General features: G+C 42.7%; 1 protein-coding gene and 1 pseudogene across 1 annotated transcript in view; one reads left to right on the top strand and one right to left on the bottom strand.

The window, feature by feature from the left end:
• Positions 1-21,620, top strand: part of VPS4A (vacuolar protein sorting 4 homolog A) — a 176,001-nt gene that overhangs the window by 77,628 nt on the left and 76,753 nt on the right. The window contains exons 3-4 of the mRNA XM_021718565.1: positions 790-1,000; positions 17,723-17,865. Coding sequence (XP_021574240.1) covers positions 790-1,000; positions 17,723-17,865 — 354 coding nt within the window. The remainder of the gene's footprint in view (positions 1-789; positions 1,001-17,722; positions 17,866-21,620) is intronic.
• On the bottom strand, positions 13,579-14,197 carry LOC110596709 (annotated as a pseudogene).

The raw sequence follows: 21,620 nt of genomic DNA, 5'->3' as shown, positions 1-21,620 counted from the left end.
AGGATCACCGGAGCCTAGCAGATCGAGGCTGCAGGGGCCGGGAGCGGCCACTGCACTCCAGTCTGGGTGACAGAGTGAGACTCCAACTCAAAAAAAAAAAAAAAAATTTAGCTAATTTCTTTTGAAATATAGACTGGTTACTTTGGAAGCATAGATTGTTCTCAGTGAGTATTAACTAATACAGCACAGTCACGGTGTTAAAGATCCCTTAACTATTTTTCTCTCATGACTCAGTGGATGATTTAATCATGTACTGTTATCCAGATACTAAAACACAGTTCCAAATTTTTATAGGGAGCAGTATTCTTCTGCTAGTTTCCTTTCTCTTTATTTCACATAATGTAAGTTTCAGTGTATTATTTGGCAGTAGGTCTTTTTAACCTGGCACTACCTTATACCAAAATTTCCTCAGTGTTTAAAAGATTATCAATTCCTTCTTTACAATGTGCCTGTGAGGTTCAGCAAGGATGCTTTCCATTTCTTTGACATGAAAATTAAGGAAACATGAAGTATTCTACTCTGGACTATACAATAGTTTCCCTCATCTTAGCTCATTACATTAACACACTGAAACAACAGATCCAGTGGTTGGTATTTCTGATGATTATCTTTCCATATGTGGTTTTTTTTGGAATTGGACTCCAGGGAATTAAGAGAAAGTATCTTTATAAATTGAGTATGCAAATATGTCTGAGGAATGCAGCATTAAAATAGATTTGCAGTTATATATGTGAAACTCTGGCAGATTTGATAACTTCTTGCTTTTTTTTTTTTTCTTTTTCCATACAGATTGATAGAACTACATTCTCCTGATAGCAGGAACACGTTGATCCTGCGCTGCAAGGATACAGCCACAGCACACTCCTGGTTTGTAGCTATCCACACCAACATAATGGCTCTCCTCCCACAGGTGTTGGCTGAACTCAATGCCATGCTTGGTGCAACCAGTACAGCAGGAGGCAGCAAGGAGGTCAAGCACATTGCCTGGCTAGCAGAACAGGTAGGCTGGGAGGCAGGACAGGATCTCACCTGGTGTCTGTTCAGACCCAGGATGGCTCTCCCATTTCATACATCTGTAATATTTATCATGCAGATAGATCCTGGATATGTTTGCAGATATTTTGTCAGTCTTTTGTTCCTCCTCCCTTTTCCCCTTTCTATCTTTTAGCTATTTATTGCTAATTATCACATCCACCAGAAGAATTGACTATCATGATAATCACCATCACCATGTAACTAAAAAGAAGTTATTATTAACGTGTCTATCCTTAATAACAGAAGGTAATTTTCATGATCTTAGACAAGAATCAGCAACCTTTTTTTGTAAAGAACCAGATAGCATCACAACTATTTAACTCTGCCATTGTAGTAAGTAAACAGTCATAGACACTATGAAAATGAACAGATATGACTGTGTTTCAGTAAAACTTTATTCACAAAGACAGGTAAACAGGTAAACAGATTTGGCCCAGAGGTCATACCCCTTGTTTTAGTCCACTGGAATTTTCAGGGGCAGCAGACTATAGTTTACACCCCTGCTCTGGGAAAAGTATAAAAATATACAAAATATTTTATAAACCATTAGACAAAGGTACAATTGTCTTCCATAGCTGAAAAATGAAGAGGAACAAGAAAGTCTTAATGAATGTCGAGTGAAAGAAAAGGAAGGACCTGAAAATTCAAACTATTTTAGGTCCCAGTATTGACAAAGAAAGGATAAAAGTTCTGTGTAACATTATGTTACATCCTTTTTCTTTTCTTTTCTTTTCTTTTTTTTGAGTTGGAGTCTCACTCTGTTGCCCAGACTGGAGTGCAGTGGCCGCTCCCAGCCACCGCAGCCTCGACCAGCTGGGCTCCAACGATCCTTCCACCTCAGCCTTCCAAGTAGCCGGAATTACAGGCATGCACTACCATGCCTGGCTGATTTTTTTTTTTTTTTTTTTTTAATTGTAGAGATGAGGTCTCGCTGCCCAGGCGGGTCTCGAACCCGCGGACTCAGGCAATCCACTCACCTCAGCCTCCCAAAGGCGCAGGATTACAGACTGAGCCACCGAGCCCGGCTACATCCTTTTTCATTTGAGTCCTTTACAGTCAGCTGTGTCAAGGGGAGTTGAGAAAAGGAGACGGGGGCAGGCACATTGTCTCACACCTATAATTCCAGCACTTTTTTTTTTTTCTTTTTGAGTTGGAGTCTCACTCTGTCACCCAAACTGGAGTGCAGTGGCCACTCCCGGCCACCACGGCCTCGACCTGCTGGACTCCGGTGAGTCTTCCACCTCAGCCTTCCAGTAGCTGAAACTACAGGCTTGTGCCACCACGCCCAGCTAATTTTTTAATTTATTTTAGAGATGAGGTCTCGCCAAGTTACCCAGGTGGGTTTCGAACCTGCAGGCTCAGGCAATCCACTTACCTCAGCCTCCCAAAGCACAGGATTACAGGCTGAGTCACTGAGCCCAGCTAATCCCAGCACTTTTGAAGGCTTAGGTGGGAGGATTGCTTGAGGACAGGAGTTTGAGACCAACCTGGCAACACAACAAAACCCTGTCTCTACAAAAAAAAATTTTTTTTTTAAAAAGGAGACTAGACTGGGGGTTCAGGGATGAATGTTCAAGTGCTAGCTCTGTTTTTCATTGGTTTTAGATATTTTTAAACTTCACCACTTTAGATCCTAGTTTCTTCATGTGTTCAAAGGAGCAGAGAGTGGACTAGATCATTGGATCCCAAATACATCAGAATCAGCCTAGGAAGATTTTTATTCTTTCATTTTTGAGCTTGGTTTTGTTTTAAGTACATTTCTCAGTTCAGGCCCCCCACCCCAACAAAGTTCTGATTTTTTTTTTCTTTTTTTGAGTCAGGGTTGATTTTGTTATTTGTAAATAATTTTTACCCCAACAAAGTTCTCATTTGGTAGATCTGTGGTGGAACCTGATGGTCTTGTTTGGTAGTTCCCCAGGTGATTGTGCTGTGGGGCTAATTTTGGATGCCAGTAAACTTTTTTTTTTAAATCTCTGAAATTTTATGAACGTTTCAAATAAAATTATAATACATGAGAACACAATTAGTAGAGTGATCATTTCTATAAAGCATAATTAGAATAACTATGCAAAGAAACAATGAAAATCATGATATGAGTACTTGACTTTGAAAGTTTTGACATTTTAGTTGTGTTTATCATTGACTCTTATTATTTTATTCTATGATTGTCTGGATAGTTCAAGTCAAATCTATATTTATATGCTAGTCGAAAACTGAATTGAGTGGTAATTGTTCTGTGCTTTCAACAATGTAATACTCTTCATGATCTTAAAAAGGTAGTAACAGGCTGGGCTCTGTGGCTCAGCCTGTAATCCCGCACTTTGGGAGGTCAAGGTGAGTGGATTGCCTGAGCCCGCGGGTTCGAGACCCGCCTGGGCAACTACAATAAATAAAAAAATTAGCCGGGCATGGTAGTGCACGCCTGTAGTTCCAGCTACTTGGAAGGCTGAGCGGAGGGATCGCGGAGCCCAGCAGGTCGAGGCTGTGGTGGCCGCGAGCGTGTCATTGCACTCCAATCTGGGCAACAGAGTGAGACTTCAACTCAAAAAAAGAAAAAAATAGCCGGGCTCAGTGGCTCAGCCTGTAATCCCGCGCCTTTGGGAGGCTGAGGTGAGTGGATTGCCTGAGCCCGCGGGTTCGAGACCCGCCTGGGCAACTACAATAAATAAAAAAATTAGCCGGGCATGGTAGTGCACGCCTGTAGTTCCAGCTACTTGGAAGGCTGAGCGGAGGGATCGCGGAGCCCAGCAGGTCGAGGCTGTGGTGGCCGCGAGCGTGTCATTGCACTCCAATCTGGGCAACAGAGTGAGACTTCAACTCAAAAAAAGAAAAAAATAGCCGGGCTCAGTGGCTCAGCCTGTAATCCCGCGCCTTTGGGAGGCTGAGGTGAGTGGATTGCCTGAGCCCGCGGGTTCGAGACCCGCCTGGGCAACTACAATAAATAAAAAAATTAGCCGGGCATGGTAGTGCACGCCTGTAGTTCCAGCTACTTGGAAGGCTGAGCGGAGGGATCGCGGAGCCCAGCAGGTCGAGGCTGTGGTGGCCGCGAGCGTGTCATTGCACTCCAATCTGGGCAACAGAGTGAGACTTCAACTCAAAAAAAGAAAAAAATAGCCGGGCTCAGTGGCTCAGCCTGTAATCCCGCGCCTTTGGGAGGCTGAGGTGAGTGGATTGCCTGAGCCCGCGGGTTCGAGACCCGCCTGGGCAACTACAATAAATAAAAAAATTAGCCGGGCATGGTAGTGCACGCCTGTAGTTCCAGCTACTTGGAAGGCTGAGCGGAGGGATCGCGGAGCCCAGCAGGTCGAGGCTGTGGTGGCCGCGAGCGTGTCATTGCACTCCAATCTGGGCAACAGAGTGAGACTTCAACTCAAAAAAAGAAAAAAATAGCCGGGCTCAGTGGCTCAGCCTGTAATCCCGCGCCTTTGGGAGGCTGAGGTGAGTGGATTGCCTGAGCCCGCGGGTTCGAGACCCGCCTGGGCAACTACAATAAATAAAAAAATTAGCCGGGCATGGTAGTGCACGCCTGTAGTTCCAGCTACTTGGAAGGCTGAGCGGAGGGATCGCGGAGCCCAGCAGGTCGAGGCTGTGGTGGCCGCGAGCGTGTCATTGCACTCCAATCTGGGCAACAGAGTGAGACTTCAACTCAAAAAAAGAAAAAAATAGCCGGGCTCAGTGGCTCAGCCTGTAATCCCGCGCCTTTGGGAGGCTGAGGTGAGTGGATTGCCTGAGCCCGCGGGTTCGAGACCCGCCTGGGCAATGTGGCGAAACCTCATCTCTACAATAAATAAAAAAATCAGCCGGGAATGGTAGCGCGCGCCTGTAATTCCAGCTACTCAGAAGGCAGAGGCGGAAGGATCGCCGGAGCCCAGCAGGTCGAGGCTGCGGTGGCCGGAAGCAGCCACTGCTCTCCAGTCTGGGCGACAGAGTGAGACTCCAACTCAAAAAAGAAAAAAAGATAAATAAATAAATAAATCAGAAAACAAGGGAATCCACGTTATCTGAAGATATTTGGTTCTTAAGTTTCTGATAGTAAGTACTAAAACTTTGGTCAGTAAGAGATTCATCAAAAAGTTTACATCAGTTACTAAGCTTGGATAGTGAGAGTTCAGAGAGTAGGGGTTATTTCTATTCCTGTAGCATAAATCCCCCCGAAGTGCTAGGGTAAAGGGTAAAGTGTTGTGTCACTGTATAACATTGCCTCCAAGACTTGGTGGCTTAAAAGAACAAGTATTCACCTCACACAGTTTCTAAGGAGTCTGATAGTGGCTTAGCTGGGTGATTCTAGCCCAGCATCTCTTGCGAAGTTGCAATCTAGCAATCAGATTAGTCAGAGTGGTAGTCATCTGAGGACTTGACTGTGGTCTGCAGGTCTGCTTCCAAGATGATTCATGCAGGAAGCTGTTAGCAGGAGGCCTCAGTTTCCTCCTGGCTGTTGGCAGAAGTCCTCAGTTCCTTACCATATTGATCTTCCTACAGGGCTGCTTGAGTGTCCTTAAGACATGACTACTATTTTTTCCCAAAACCTGTGATCTGAGAGAGACAACAAAATGGAAGCCACAATGCCTTTTATGACCTAGTCTCAGAAGTCATACACTGTTACTTTTTCTTTATTCATTTCATTAGAAATGAGTGTTGGGCAACCTTCTTTCAGGTCCCCTCCTACTTGGGAGCTTTTTTGTCTTCTTAACAAACTCCTGCTTTCTCACCAAAAGAAACCAAAAACAAAACAGAAGCAAATCTCTAAGTACAGCCTTACACCCAAGGGAAGGAAATTCAGTCTTCAACTTCTTTTATTCTTTATTTGCTGCTAAACAAATGAGAACAGGATTCTCCTCTTGAAGGGAAGAGAGACCTAAAGGATTTATCTGCATATTTTAAAACTACTGCACGGGTATATGCATTTGTAATTTTTGCAGGGGAGGGCGGGGGTCAGAGTCTCACTCTGTCACTCAGGCTGGAGTGCAGTGGCATGCTCACAGCCATCATAGCCTCGACCTCCCTGGCACAGGCTATCGTTCCATCTCAGCCTCCCAAGTAGCTGGAACCATAGGTGCATGCCACCACGCCTGGTGAATTTTTTTTTTAATTAGAGAATATCTAGAGATGAGTCTTGCCGAGTTTCCCACGATGGTCGTGAACCCTGGGCTCAGGCAATCCTCTCGCTTCCACCCTCCACAGTGCTGAGATTACAGGCATGAGCCACACACCTGGCCTACATTTGTAATTTTGACAAATATTGCCAAATTGCTTTCCATTGGAGTTGTGCTCATTTAGATTCCTACCAGCAATGTTTGAAAGTTACCAGACTTTTTAGGTGAATGTAGTTTTGTTTATGCTAGAAAGGAGAAAAATAAAGCCACCAATTCATTACAGTCTGTCTTTTATGGACCATATTTATGTGTGTGTTTCCACTACTCAATTGGGAACTCTTGGAAGACACAATTTTTTTAATCCTTATTGCCTCTAAAGAATTTAACCTAGTATGTGTATAATAGATGATCAGTAGTTTTTTTATTTGTTTGATACATACAAAAGGCAAATAAACAGGTCACTAATTATAAAGTATTATCCAAGAACACAAGATCAGGGTTGGGAAATAATATTAAGTGGGGGTGTTTCAACCACCTTAAAAATAATATCACTGAACCAATTCAAAGTATTATTTCTAAAATACTTATAATTTTTACTTTTTGAAGTAATTGCTTGGGTATCTTAAATCAAATATCACTCTCAGAATAAGGTGTTTAAACAAGACTGGATACCATTTCTTAGAGGTGTTATATTATGTACCTAATAAGCATTCAACTAGATAAATGCCAAAGCTTTCTACTATTAAGATTGGTTGGTTTTATGAGTATGAAAATGATCAAGAAAAAATTGGGTCATGTAATCTGTTTAACATGAGTAGACAGTCCTTTTGGCAAGAGGTGTGTTTCCTGGAAAGCTTGCATATAAATGAAACAGTTTCAGGGAGACAGCCCACAGAATGGGAAAAAATATTTGCCATCTGTATATCTGACAAAAGCCTAACAGTTAGAATCTACAAGTAACTCAAATGAGCCGAAAAGAAGAAAACAGCCCCATTAAAAAGTGGACAAGCTGGGCTTGTTGGCTCAGCCTGTAATCCCATGCTTTGCAAGGCTGAGGTGAGTGAATTGCCTGAGCCCGCGGGTTCGAGACCCGCCTGGGCAACTTGGCGAGACCTCATCTCTACAATAAATCAAAAATCAGCCAGGCATGGTAGTGCGCGCCTGTAGTTCCAGCTACTTGGAAGGCTGAGGCGGAAGGATCACCGGAGCCCAGCAGGTCGAGGCTACAGTGGCTGGGAGCAGCCAGTGCACTCCAGTCTGAGAGGCAGAGTGAGACTTCAACTCAAAAAAAAAAAAAAAAAAATGAACAAAAGACATGAATAGACATTTCTCAAAAGAAGATATACGGGCAGCCAACAGACACGTGAAAAAGTGCTCAGCCTCACTAATCATCAGAGAAATGCAAATCAAAACCACTTTGAGATACCTCCTACCCCAGTAAGAATGGCTATCATTAATAAAATAAACAACAGATGCTGATGAGGATGTGGAGAAAAAGGAACACTTTTACACTGCTGGTGGGAATGCAAACTAGTGCAACCTCTTTGGAAGACAGTGTGGTGATATCTGAAAGAACTAGAAATTGACCTTCTGTATGATCCAGCAAATCCCCCTATTGGGAATATACCCAGAGGGACTCAAATCATTCTACAAAAAATATACCTGCACACACATGTTTGCTGCAGCTCTATTCACAATAGCAAAAACATGGAACCAACCATGCTACCCATCAAAGCTGGACTAGATAAAAAAATGTAGTACATACACACAATGGAATATTATGCAGCCATAAAGAAGGATAAACATGGACTTCACAGCAACTTGGATGGTTTTAGAGTCTATCGTACTCAGTGATCTATCACAAAAACAAAGAACAGAGTACCATATGTTCTCACTTAAAAGCAGACCTTGAATAATTATCATAATATTACAAGAAAGGGATTGGCAGTAGTGGGAAACTTCCAGGGGAGGGAGCGTGGGATTGGCAGTTGAGGGAAACTGCCAGGGGAGGGAGGGGCACACCTCATCAACAAGGATACCTGTATAATGAACATTTGTATACCTAACCCTGAATTATACCCACGTATTTAAAATAAAAAATAAAATAAAGCTGGGGTCGGTGGCTCAGCCTGTAATCCCGTGCTTTGGGAGGCTGAGGTGAGTGAATTGCCTGAGCCTGCGGGTTTGAGACCCGCCTGGGCAACTTGGCGAGACCTCACCTCTACAATAAATCAAAAAATTAGCTGGGCGTGGTAGCGCGCGCCTGTAGTTCCAGCTACTTGGAAGGCTGAGGCGGAAGGATCGCCGAAGCCCAGCAGGTCGAGGCTGCGGTGGCCACGAGCGGCCACTGCACTCCAGTCTGGACGACAGAGTGAGACTCCAACTTAAAAATAAAATAAAATAAATGAAATGAAATGAGCCGGGCTCGGTGGCTCAGCCTGTAAGCAGCAGCACTTTGGGAGGCTGAGGTGAGTGGATTGCTTGAGCCTGCGAGTTCGAGACCCGCCTGGGCAACTTGGCAAGATCTCACCTCTACAATAAATCAAAAATTAGCCAGGCGGGGTAGTGCATGCCTGTAATTCCAGCTAGCTGGAAGACTGAGGCAGAAGGACCGCCAGAGCTCAGCAAGTTGAGGCTGCGGTGGCCAGGAGCGTGCTACTGCACTCCAGTCTGGGTGACAGAGGGAGACTCCAACTCAAAAAAATAAATAAATAAATGAAATTGTTTCAGTTGTACTTAGAAAAGATAGACATTTAGGGCAGATAAGTTAAGGAAGGATCATTTATTCAATTTGAACTGATCTCTCCTTAATTGATCTTTTTTTTTTAACTTCACATTGTCATAAATTGAGTTTGTTTAAAGCAGAATATCTATATTACAGATATTAGATAATCTGTTCTTCACATAGGGACTTCTACCTCTTTATACTGATTTTTATGTGACTAATATTTTAGCTTTTAATTGATTATTTTCCTTTTTTTTTTTTTGCATGTACCATTTTTACGGTATTTTTAAAAATTGACAAAGGTAATTACAGTCTGGACTTGGCGGCTCAAGCCTGTAATCCCACTACTTTGGGAGACTGAGGCAAGAGGATTACCTGAGCCACAGGTTTGAGACCAGCCTGGGCAGCATGGTGAGACCTCATCTCTACAATAAATCAAAAAATTAGCTGGGCGTTGTGTTCACGACTGTAGTTCCAGCTACTCAGAAGGCTGAAGTGGAAGGATTGCCTGAGCCCAGCATGTTGAAACTGTGGTGGCTGTGAGTGTGCCACTGTACTCCAGCCTGGGTGACAGAGTAAGACTCTGACTCAAAAAAAAAAAAAAAAGAAGAATAAAAGAAAAAGTAATTACATATATTTTTGGGGATACAATGTGATGTTTTGAAACATGTATACATTGTGAAATGATCAAATTAACCTGTCCATCACCTCAAATAATTATGATTTCTTAGTGGTGAGTACATTTGAAATCTTTTCTTTTAGCTATTTTGAAATGCACAGCACATTATTATTAACTGTAGTCACCATGCTATGCAGTAGATCATCAGAACTTACTCACCCTGTCTAACTGAAACTTTGTACCCTTTGACCAGCATCTTTCCTTTCCCCTTCTACCCCTAAACCTCGAGCCTCTGGTAACCACCATTCTACTCTCTACTTCTATAAATTCAATAGTTTTAGATTCCACATGAGTGAGATCTTATGGTATTTGTCTCTCTCTGTGTGCCTGGCTTATTTTACTTATCATAATATCCTCTAAGTTCATCCATATTGTCTTAGTGACAGAATTTCCTGACTGAATAATATGCTATTGTGTGTATATGTACCACATTTAAAAAAATCCATTGATGGGCACTTCAGTTGTTTTAATATCTTGGCTATTGCAAATAATGTTGCAGTGAACATGGGAATGTGGACATCTTCAACATACTGATTCCGGTTCCTCTGGATATATACCCAGAAGTGGAATTGCTAGATTGTATGGTAATTCTATTTTTAGTTTTTGAAGACCTCCATACTATTTTCCATAATGTACTAATTTACATTCCCACCAACAGGGTTCCCTTTTCTCCACATCCTTGCCAATGTTTATCTTTCATCCTTTTGATACTAACAGGTATGAGATGTTATCTCATTGTGGTTTTAATTTGCATTTCTCTGGTGATTAGAGATCTTGAGCGTTTTTATTTTGTTATAGAGATATGGGGTTCAAGTCCATACAAGGATTAGCTATAAAAGCAGGCTGTGTGCAAGTGAAATTTGGACCTCTGACTGGCTCTCACTTTAGGTTTAGGACCAGGTACCTTTTGTGGTGCTACATGCCACCCCATCCCCTTTCCCTGGCAGTGTCCAGCTACTGCTGATCCCTCGCATGTGGTAATGTGATTAATGTCCAGGTCTCACAAGTGAGAACATTCGGTATTCAATTCTTTGTTTCTGTGATAGATCACTAAGTATGATGGTCTCCACCTCCATCCAATTTGCTGCAAAGTTCATGATTTTGTCCTTTATGGCTACATAATACTCCTTTGTATATATATATATATATATACCACATTTTCTTTATCCAGTCCACTTTTGTTGGGCAGTAGAGTTGGTTCTATGTTTTTGCTATTGTGAATAGTGCAGCTATAAACATGCATGTACAAGTGACATTTTGGTAGAGCAATTTATGATATTGAGCATGTTTTAATATATCTGATGTCTTTTGAGAAATGTCCATTTAAATCCTTTGCCCATTTTTTAGTAGGGTTATTCATTTATTTGTTTATTTTTGAGTCAGGGTCTTACTGTCATCCAGACTGGATGGAGTACAGTGGCATAATCATAACTCACTACAGCCTCAAACTCCTGGTCTCAAGCAATCCTCCCATCTCGGCTTCCCGAGTAGCCAGGACAACAGGCACGTACCACCATGCCCAGCTAATTTATTTATTTATTGTTTTTATTATTTTTGTAGAGACAAGGTCTGTGTTGCCCAAACTGACTTCAAAATCCTGGGCTCAAGCAATCCTCCTGCCTTGGCCTCCCAAAGTGATGAGATTACAGACTTGAGCCACTAGGATCTGTTTTCTTGTTGAGTATTTTGAGTTTCTTGTGTAATTTGGATAGTAGCCCCTTTTTGATGTAGGATTTGTGAATATGTTCTCCCATTCTGTGGGATTTCTGTTCACTCCGTTATTTCCTTTGCTGTACAGAAGCTTTTTAATATAATTCCATTTGTCTATTTTTTGCTTCTGTTGACAGTGCTTTTGGAGTCTGGTTATGTTCTTAAAGGAAATTTTCTTTGAGATCACCAAATGGAGGACATGTATTATCGATTAAATTATGTTTTTTAAGCATTTGGGTGTTGCTGAGAAAAGTCAAGAAAGCCAAAGAAAAGCTTTGTTTTTAACAGTTCCTAATTTGTCCCTGGTAACTCCCAAATTGTGTAAAGATTCAAACTAAGGAACATATACACTAAATTGGGATTTGTATGATGATTTTTTTGCTCATCTCTTGATCTCAGAAATATAATGATTTATGTACTTTTTGTGCTCCTTCTTCTATTGTAATAGTAAAATAAGAACAGAAGTATATCACCTGTCTAAAGGAAATATTTATAAGATTAAGAGATTTAAGGAATAAATAATAACTATTACTTATTTTTTTCATCTTTTTATTAGAAATTAAGGTTTGAAGCAGACTCTTGTTTGGCCAGGTATATATATGTATGGATGTTGAAATACAAACAAAGTAAAACCTCAACATTAGTATCTCTTTTTTCTCCAGCCAAAAACTCAAAAATGGAGACCTAAGGATGCTTGTGCTGATACCACAACCTAAAACACATACTATATATAGCAGGCAACATGTTTACTTCACTGAAAGCAAATGGTATCCCTAAAAGTTAAGGCAGATGGACAACCAGAATGACTAAAATTGAGAATTCTTTTTGTTTTTGAGTTGGAGTCTCACTCTGTCACCCAGGCTAGAGTGTAGTAGCATGCTCACAGCCACCGCGGCCTCAACCTGCTGGGTTCAGGCAATCCTTCCACCTCAGCCTTCCAAGTAGCTGGAACTATAGGCACACACCACCACACCCAGCTAATTTTTTGATTTATTGTAGAGACGAGATCTTGCCAAGTTGCCCAGGCTGGTCTCGAACCCTGGGCTCAGGCAATCCTCTTGCCAAAGTGCTGTGATCACAGATGTGAGCCACCATGCCCAGCTAAGGGTTCATTTTTCTCCAGTAGTAAATAGAAGAGGGGAAAAGATGCTCTCTGAAAACTATCAACATTTTTTTTTTAGTAAATACATTTTATTCAGAACAAGATAATAAAATAGATGTGTACTTTATTTAAAGCCAACCAAACACTGATAAAAATGTATATCACTGCAGCAATGATTCCACATCAAGCCTGAACAGTAAAAACTGGTCATTCAGTCTTCACCACATGAGGAGACATCAAGCCTGGTGGAGACAGACACCCACTCCCCTAGAGCCTCAGAGGAAGAAGTGGCCCCTCAGCCTCGGAGGTGCACCCTGGTCGGGAGGGGGCAGCTGGCAGCTGCCTGTGCTTTTCCCAGGCTGCTGGGGTGGGCACTGATCAGTAACTCCTTCAAGATGGCAGGGAGTGGAGGGCCAGGAAGAACAGCATGCACTGGGAAACTAGGAGGTGGTTCCTCCTTCCTCCTTCAGGTCTCTGACATCCCCATAGGCATCTTATGGCCACTGCTGGGTCCTACTTCTAGGCACATACCTACAAAACAGCAGCCATCTTTGCTGTGGCTGAAGCAGATGGGGATTCTGAGGGGGACTGCTCTTTTCTTGACACAAGGCAGCCACAGGGCACCTTTTTGCATATTAATGGCAGCAGATGAGCCCGCAGTTAAGGTACTTGTAACAGACTGGGGGTACATCCACCAGCCACACAGGCCTACATCCTCCTTCCCTTATCCTCAGGTCCCATACCCTTTCCCACTGTGGGCAGTGAAAGGGACAGGAACGTGCCTTGGGGGACTGGGTTGGTGGAAGTTAGGGCTGGCAAGAGAAAACTGGAAGAGAGCAGGGGATGTGACCAAGGACCAGTCGCAGAAAGGAGAACAAGAGCGTCCAGAGGAAGCCAAGGCCAAAACAGAAGGGAGCCAGTTCAGTCATGGACACCATGGCAGTGACATTTGCGGAGAGTAGATGCAGAAGGCGGAGTGGAGGCCCCTCCAACCTGTACTGGTCGAGACAGGCAGGGAGCAGAGAAAGGGTTAGGAGAGTCAACCCCAGAGAAAGAAGCTCAGAAGACAGGCCACAACCAGCAGGGGGAATGGCTGTCCTCTCTACTGGGGGTGCTGTGGCAGGGGTCAGGGTTCTGAAGGGCAGGGCAAGAAAGGGCAGGCCCGGCAGGAGGGCTGTGGCCCAGAAGCAGCTCAGCTCTTTGGTATGATGAAGATGTCTTTGGGGCCTCCTGCTCACTCCTCCACGCTGCGGGGCCCCTTGACCACTCGCCTCTGCTGCCAGTGCAGCCTGGCGCTTGAGCCCGTGTACTTTGGCCTCCAGGTGCCCGTGAGCTGGCTCAGCAAGGTGTAGAGGGGCAGCAAGACCCAGGTGGAAGGGTCAGGCACCAACCTCACCTGGACCACAAAGCCGACCAGGAAGAGGACAAACTTCAGGCCCCACAGGATCCGCCCCAGCAGGACCAAGACCAAGCTGAGGAGCAGGGACTGCAGCCAGTAGATGACCAGGGCCCCTGCTCCCCACAGCAGGAAGGTCTGGACCTGGCCAGTCGTGAGCTACGCCCAGGGTGATATGATTACCATTCAGCAGCTGTGCAGAGATCCCAGACAGAGCAAAGAAGGCCATAGAGAAGGCTGAAGAGATGGCCCACATCATCTGGGACAAAATCTCTGACACCAGGTGCATGGTCTCTGGCCCAATCCAGTCATCCAGGGTCTCCCGCACTGATCACCCTATCTGGGTCAAGAGATCAACTGAGGTTTCTCTCTTCTGCTGCACTGGTAGTGCAACGTCTCCATGGGACTGGGCTGACGCTGGAACATCAGGATGGTTTTGAACAGATGCTTGCCCCATGGTGAACTGCTGCTTAAGCCTGCGACTTCACTAAAATGCACCACCAAGCCTGCATCTCCATTCCGGGACATTGATTTATCTTCTAAAACTACAAGCTTAAATGAACTAAAGAATAAACACTTTAAAAATTATTGGCTGGGCACAGTGACTCATACCTATAATCCCAGCACTTTGGGAGGCTGAGGTGAGAGGATTGCCGGAGCCATGGGTTCGAGACCAGCTCGGGCAACTTGACGAGAGCTCATCTCTACAATAAATCAAAAAATTAACTGGGCATGGTGGCGCTTGCCTATAGTTCTAGCTACTTGGAAGGCTGAGGCGGAAGGATCACCTGGGCCCAGCAGGCCGAGGCTGCAGTGCCCATGAGTGTACACTGTGCCCCAGCCAGGGTGACAGAGACTCCAACTCAAAAAAAAAAAAAAATGTTAATCAAGCAAAGAATTCTCTTCTTGAAATTGGGCATTGCTTCTATTGGAATTAGCATTTTTTCTTTAGGAACCCAAATACCTTCTTTGGGAAGAAATACATTTAATTTAGTTTTTCCAAATGTATAAACTCTAATCTATCCTTCAAGAATCTTTTTCTTGTAACTTAGGAAAAATTTACTTTTAAAAATCAGATATAGCTGGGTGTGGTAGCATGTGCTACTTGGAAGGCTGAGGCGGAAGGATTGCCAGAGCCCAGCAGATTGAGACTGCGGTGGCCGGGAGCGGCCACTACACTCCAATCTGGGTGACAGAGAGAGACTCCAACTCAAAAAAAAAAAAATCAGATAATCATTTTAACCCTTAGGGAAGATAAATTTTATATTATTTTCTCTATTGAAATAACATTCATAACAGAGCCAGGTGCCTGTAATCTCAGTGCTTTGGGAGGCTGAAGCAGGAGGATCACTTGAGGCCAGGAGTTCAAGATCAGCCTGGGCAATCCCCATCTCTAAAAAATTTAAAAATTAGCCAGATGTGGTAGTGTGTGCCTGTAGTTCCCAGCTACTTGGGAGGCCGAGGTGGGAGGATTGCTTGAACCCAGGAGTTCGAGGCTGCAGTGGGCTGTGATTGTACTACTGCACTCTAGCCTGGGCAACAGAGTAAGACTTTGTCTTAAAAAAAAAAAAAAGAAAGAAAGAAAGAATGAAAGAAAGGTAGGAAGAAATAAATATTGCCCACGACAATCTTGGAGACTAAGACTTATAGTGAACATAAACTAGAAATCCCTTAAGGGTATCTATGATCCAAAAATGTAAGTCTAAGACAACCTCTTTAGAGCTATAGTCCCTTTCCAGACATTGCAGTTACCCATAGACTAACATAGATTCTTAGAGAACTAGGGTTCACTGATGAGAAATACATAATTATTTCTACAATGCTTTACTTAATTTCTCAGAGTTAGGTTTTGTTTTTTGTTGCATTCAGAACGTGGTAGAACACTGGTCCCCTCACTAGCTAGAATTTGTTTCCTACTCTTGGAATCTAGTCTGTGGCTCTCTAGGAATAAAGAGGCCCAGTAGTTGATGTTATAACACAGAATCAAAACACTCAGGCCACTTTCAGATTATGGATGTAATGTGTTCTCTCATGTCCAAATTACTTTCAGAAATCATTAAGGTAAAAAGACAATGAAAAGTGGCTCTGAAGACAACTCCTGAATAGACCAGTGATTCACTAACTTGAATTTTCCTTGAAACTGTAATAGTAAGCTGAAGGATCAGTGTTAAAAGACAATGTTATTAAACAGTCCTTGCTCAGAAGTCTCATCTGAGGTGGGCAAAGGTTTTGATGATGACAGAGCATTTCTTGAACATAGTCTTTTGCTTTTGGGCCTTAGATGCTTGACTATATGGACAAATAGTGGTTGTTTTTCTGCATTTTAAAGCTTTTTCAGAGATTTCTGAGCTTTATGCAATTAACTGCAATGGTACATTCATATCTAAAACATAACCTTCCTAAAATATAATGGGGAATTCTTTGACAATAGTTTATATTAGGGTTTTCCAGAATACAACATGATCAGCATTAAAAAAGGAATAGATATTGTCAGAGTATAATTGCACAATATAGTGGGAGTTGTATTGTTTTAGAAAATGTTTTATTTAGTTATATATGTATATGTATATTGGGTTGAGTGTACAATGTATTTCTAATTTTAGGTCTTGATCAAAAACACTTGAAAAACATTGATGCTTAGATAATACAGCCTTATTTGGTAGTAGAATTTTCCATCCTACTAGTAGGAGTAAGTAGTAGGAGTTTCTGTCCTGTACTTAGAAGATGTTACACATCAAGCATACTGAAATTATCATCGTTTTGAACATATTACCATATATTTAATTAGAATTGGTGATAATTATTATAGAATGGGGGGAAGTATGTTGTGTCAGTGTATAATATCTGTAACTCATTAGGGGAGAGCTTTTTCAAATGCACATACTACCTCAAACCTCATTAAGAATCCCTATCAACGGGAAGGATCCTGATGGGATGTTCGCTATTTGTCAAGTCTGTTAGGTTGGGGAAACAAAATGGAGACCTATGTGTTAGGCCATCACTGAAACAACTTTTTTTTTTAGTTAGAGTCTCACTCCGTCGCCCAGGCTGGAGTGCAGTGGCACGCTCATGGCCACCCCAGCATCGACCTGCTGGGTTCTGGCGATCCTGTCACCTCAGCCTTCCAAGTAGCTGGAACTACAGGCTCACGCTACCACGCCTGGCTAATTTTTTTATTTTTATTGTAGAGACAAGATCTCATCATGTTGCCCAGGCTGGTCTTGAAACTGCAGGCTCAGGCAATCCACTTGCCTCAGCCTCCTAAAAACTGGGATTACAGGCTTGAGCCACTCACTGTGCCCAGGCTGAAAGAACTTTTACAAAGCTATATCATTGGCCAACTCGGTGGCTCAGCCTGTAATCCCAGCACTTTGGGAGACCGAGGTGAGTGAATTGCCTGAGCCCGCGGGTTTGAGACCAGCCCAGGCAAGTTGGCGAGACCTTGTCTCTACAATGAATCAAAAACTAGCTGGGCGTGGTAGCGCACACTTATAGTTCAGGCGACTTGGAAGGCTGAGGCAGAAGGATCATTGGAGCCCAGAAGGTCGACACTTGGGTGGTCATGAGTGTGTCATGGCACTCCAGCCTGGGTGACAGAGTGAGACTCCAACTCAAAAAAAATAAAAGAAGCCGGGCTCAATGGCTCAGCCTGTAATCCCCGCGCCTTTGGGAGGCTGAGGTGAGTGAATTGCCTGAGCCTGCAGGTTCGAGACCCGCCTGGGCAGCGAGACCTCATCTCTACAATAAATCAAAATATCAGCCGGGTGTGGTAGCACATGCCTGTAATTCCAGCTACTCGGAAGGCTGAGGCGGAAGGATCGCCAGAGCCCAGCAGGTCGAGGCTGCGGTGGCCAGGAGCGGCCACTACACTCCGGTCTGGGCGACCGAGTGAGACTCCAACTCAAAAAATAAAAATAAAAATAATAAAAAGAAACATATCATTATTGTTAATTCTGATTTCTGGATTTTACCATTATAACAGGCAAAACTAGATGGTGGAAGACAGCAGTGGAGACCTGTCCTCATGGCTGTAACTGAGAAGGATTTGCTGCTCTATGACTGTATGCCATGGACAAGAGATGCCTGGGCATCGCCGTGTCATAGCTACCCTCTTGTTGCCACAAGGTAAGTAAGACCAAAGACAAAAAAGTAAAATATTCATCTAAATCTACTAAAGAATTTTTAAGTGAATTTCATTTACTTGGGTGACTAAAATAGCATTTAAATAATTGATGTAGTTGATGTAGATAGAAATTTTTCTTTTATAACCTTATTGGTCATTTTGCAGCTCTTAGCTTAGAATATATTGTTTCTGTCACTGGTATTTTTGTGTGCAATTTTTAAGTTGTTGAAACAACTTTCTAACTATTCCCATTGAAGGTTTGCTTAATCATAAAGTTAATAGTTTTGTTTTGGTTTGGTTTGGTTTTGTTGTTTTTTTTTTTACTTAATTGTCTGTGACTAGAAAACCACTGAAATTGTGGCAGCCTTTTCACTGAGTGATGAAATCACTTAAAACAAAGTGTTGTACTGTGGATAAACTATGCAACTCACCAAAATATTCCTCAACTTCTCTTTCTAATGTGCAAGCACATAATTTTGATTCTATAAAATAAGCATTAGTTTGACCTGAAGCTACAGGTTGTTTCCAGTATACCAGATGTGGGGGTTAAAAGAAAAAAAAAGAAATTTATTTTGGGGGCCAAGATGTCTTAAGGGATAATAACCATGAAACTAGAAAACATGTTCAAATTCAATTTTATTTGGACTTAAAGAATCAGGTGTTGATGTAACTCAAAAAACTACACATTAAAAAGGAAGGTCGGGCCTGGTGGCTCATGCCTATAATCCCAGCACTTTGGGAGGCCAAGGCAGGAGGATCACTTGAGGCCAGGAGTTTGAGACCAGCTGAGGCAACAAAGTGAGACTGTATCTCTGAAAAGAAAAAGAAAAAGAAAAAAATTACACAGAGAAGTATTTGGTAGTCAAAAGAGCTAAATAATGGAACTATTTGGTATGTCCCAGAGGGAACAGTGGGGAGTTTTCTACTTTGAGTAGACAATGATTCTTGTAAGGAAGAGTATTCTTTGCATTATAGAAAGACTTTCACTTTGTATAGGATTTCCTTCAACTTGCCAAGTTCTCTTACATATTTTTTTTAAATAAAAAATAAAATCTTCACATAGCCTTCCCAGAGTATTTCTGTAATTTAGAGCTGGAGCTCCTACATCATAGAATAGAAATAAAGGATTAGTTGAGCCTCATAATTAGGGCTTGTGCCTTCATTAATTCCTTTAGGACAGAAGAGTCCTGCAAAAAGACTGAATTTAACCATCAGTTTCTCTCTCTCTCTCTCTCTCTCTCTCTCTCTCCCTCCCTCCCTCCCTCCCTCCCTCCCTCTCTCTCTCTCTCTCTCTCTCTCTCTCTCTCTCTCTCTCTCTCTCTCTTTCTCTTTTGGTAAGTCAAAGTCCTACTCTCTTGCCCAGGCTAGATAGAGTGCAGTGGTGTGATCCTGGCTCACTGTAGTCTTAACGTTCCGGGCTCAAGAGATCCTCCCACCTCAGCCTCCCCAGTAGCTGAGACTGCAGGTGTACACCACCACACTCGGATAATTTTTTGTAGTTTTTGTAGACGAGATCTCATTATGTTGCCCAGACTCAAACGATTCTCTCACCTCAGCCTCCCAAAGTGTTGGGATTACAGGCATGAGCTACCGTGTCCAGCCCTTTTTTTTAGATAATAAAATATATAATACTCTTTATTGTAAATTTCTGATATCTGTTGTTGTTGTTGTTGTTATTGTTGTTTTTTTAATCCTCACTAAAATATAACCTTCTTGAAGTCAGGAACTGTGACTTAGTCATCTCAGCACTTCCCACAATGCTTTGCATATAGCAGGTCTTCAATAAATCTTAGTTCAATTCTTTACTTAAATTATAGTTTCTCTGTCACGATTACATTGGGAACTTGACAGGACTCTTACAAAAACATGTGACTATGTCTTAGTAGTTATAACTAGAGCAATTAAATGTATACTTTGCAAGATTTAGATCTTAGGAATATGACTGGAAATCTCTCAAGTTTAAATTTTGTGCAAGAAGCTCAAGTTCTGATCATAGAATACAAGGAGGGTAGCTTTATGCTTGGACTCTTGGACATTTAACCATGTGCCTCTTTCATGGGGCAGAAACTTACCCCATGCCTTAGAAATCACAGTTTCCTATAAACAATTAATTTCTGGTCATACACTAAAGTAGGCATGGACTACCAAAGCACTTGGGTATTAAAAAAGGGGGTGGGGGCTGGGCTCGGTGGCTCAGCCTGTAATCCCGCGCCTTTGGGAGGCTGAGGTGAGTGGATTGCCTGAGCCCGTGGGTTCGAGACCCGCCTGGGCAGCGAGACCTCATCTCTACAATAAATCAAAAACTCAGCCGGGTGTGGTAGCGCATGCCTGTAATTCTGGTTACTTGGAAAGCTGAGGCGGAAGGATCGCCAGAGCCCAGCAGGTAGAGGCTGCGGTGGCCGGGAGCAGCCACTGCACTCCAGTCTGGGCGACAGAGTGAGACTCCAACTCAAAAAAAAAAAGGGAATGGGGTGGTTGAGTATGTACTATCAGTATGATTTTAATTTGCAACTAGAGAAAAGATAGATAAGATTTAAGAACTAAAATTACAAAACTCTTTGAAGAAAATACAGGAGTTAGATCTTCATGACATTGGGTTAGGCAAAGACTTTCTTAGAGATGATACCATAAGCACAAGTGATAAGAGAAGAAATAGACTAGACTTAATCAAACTTAAAAACTTTTGTGCTTCAAATGTTGCCATCAAGAAAGTAAAAAGACAGTTCATAGAATGGAAGAAAATATTTGAAAAATCACATATTTGATCAGAGACTTATATTTAGGATTGCTTGAGCCCAGGGGTTCTAGACCAGCCTAGGCAATTTGGGGAGACCTTGTCTCTACAATAAATAAAAAAAATTAGCTGGGCATGGTGGTGCATACCTGTAGTTCCAGCTATTTGGAAGGCTGAGGTGGAAGGATTACCTGAGCCCAGTAGGTCAAGGTTGCAGTGGCTGTGAGTATGCCACTGCACTCCAGCCTGGGCAACAGAGTAAGACGCTAATTTAAATTTTAAAAAAAGATAAAATTACCCAATTAAAAAAAAAAAACAGATCAGGCTCGGTGGCTCAGCCTGTAATCCCAGTACTTTGGGAGGCCGCGGTAAGTAGATTACCTGAGCCCGCGGGTTCGAGACTCGCCTGGCAACTTGGCGAGACATCATCTCTACAATAAATCAAAAATTAGCCAGGCATGGTAGCGCACGCCTGTAGTTCCAGCTACTTGGAAGGCTGAGGTGGAAAGGATCGCTGGAGCCCAGCAGGTCGAGGCTGCAGTGACCGGGAGCAGCCACTGCACTCCAGTCTGGGTGACAGAGACTCCAACTCAAAAGAAAGAAAACAGGAAAAGGATCTGAATAGGCATTTGTCCAAAGAAGATATACAGTGGCCAATAAGCTCATGAAAAGATGCTCCACATTATTAGCTATTTGGAAAATGCAAATCAAAACCACAGTAAGATACCGTTTCCTACCCATGGGATGGCTGTTTAAGTAAAAACAGATAACAACAGGCGTGGACAAGGATGTAGGAAAAAACAGAAACTTCATACACTGCTGGTAGAAATATAAAATGATACAGTCACTGTGCAAGACAGTCTGGCAGTTTCTTTAAGGTAAAACATAGAGTCATCATATGACCCAGCAATTCTACCCCTAGTTTATATACCCAAGAGTAATGAAAACTTATGTCTGAGCCTAGAGGTTTAAGACCAGCCTGGGCAACTTGATGAGACTTCCTGTTTCGGGGCTGGGGGTGGG

The sequence above is a fragment of the Carlito syrichta genome, unplaced genomic scaffold (assembly GCF_000164805.1).
Source record: "Carlito syrichta isolate Samal-C Ts95f unplaced genomic scaffold, Tarsius_syrichta-2.0.1 Scaffold312739, whole genome shotgun sequence".
NCBI lineage: Eukaryota > Metazoa > Chordata > Mammalia > Primates > Tarsiidae > Carlito > Carlito syrichta.
Note: the sequence above shows the minus strand (reverse complement) of the source record. Positions and strands in the feature narration are given on the sequence as shown.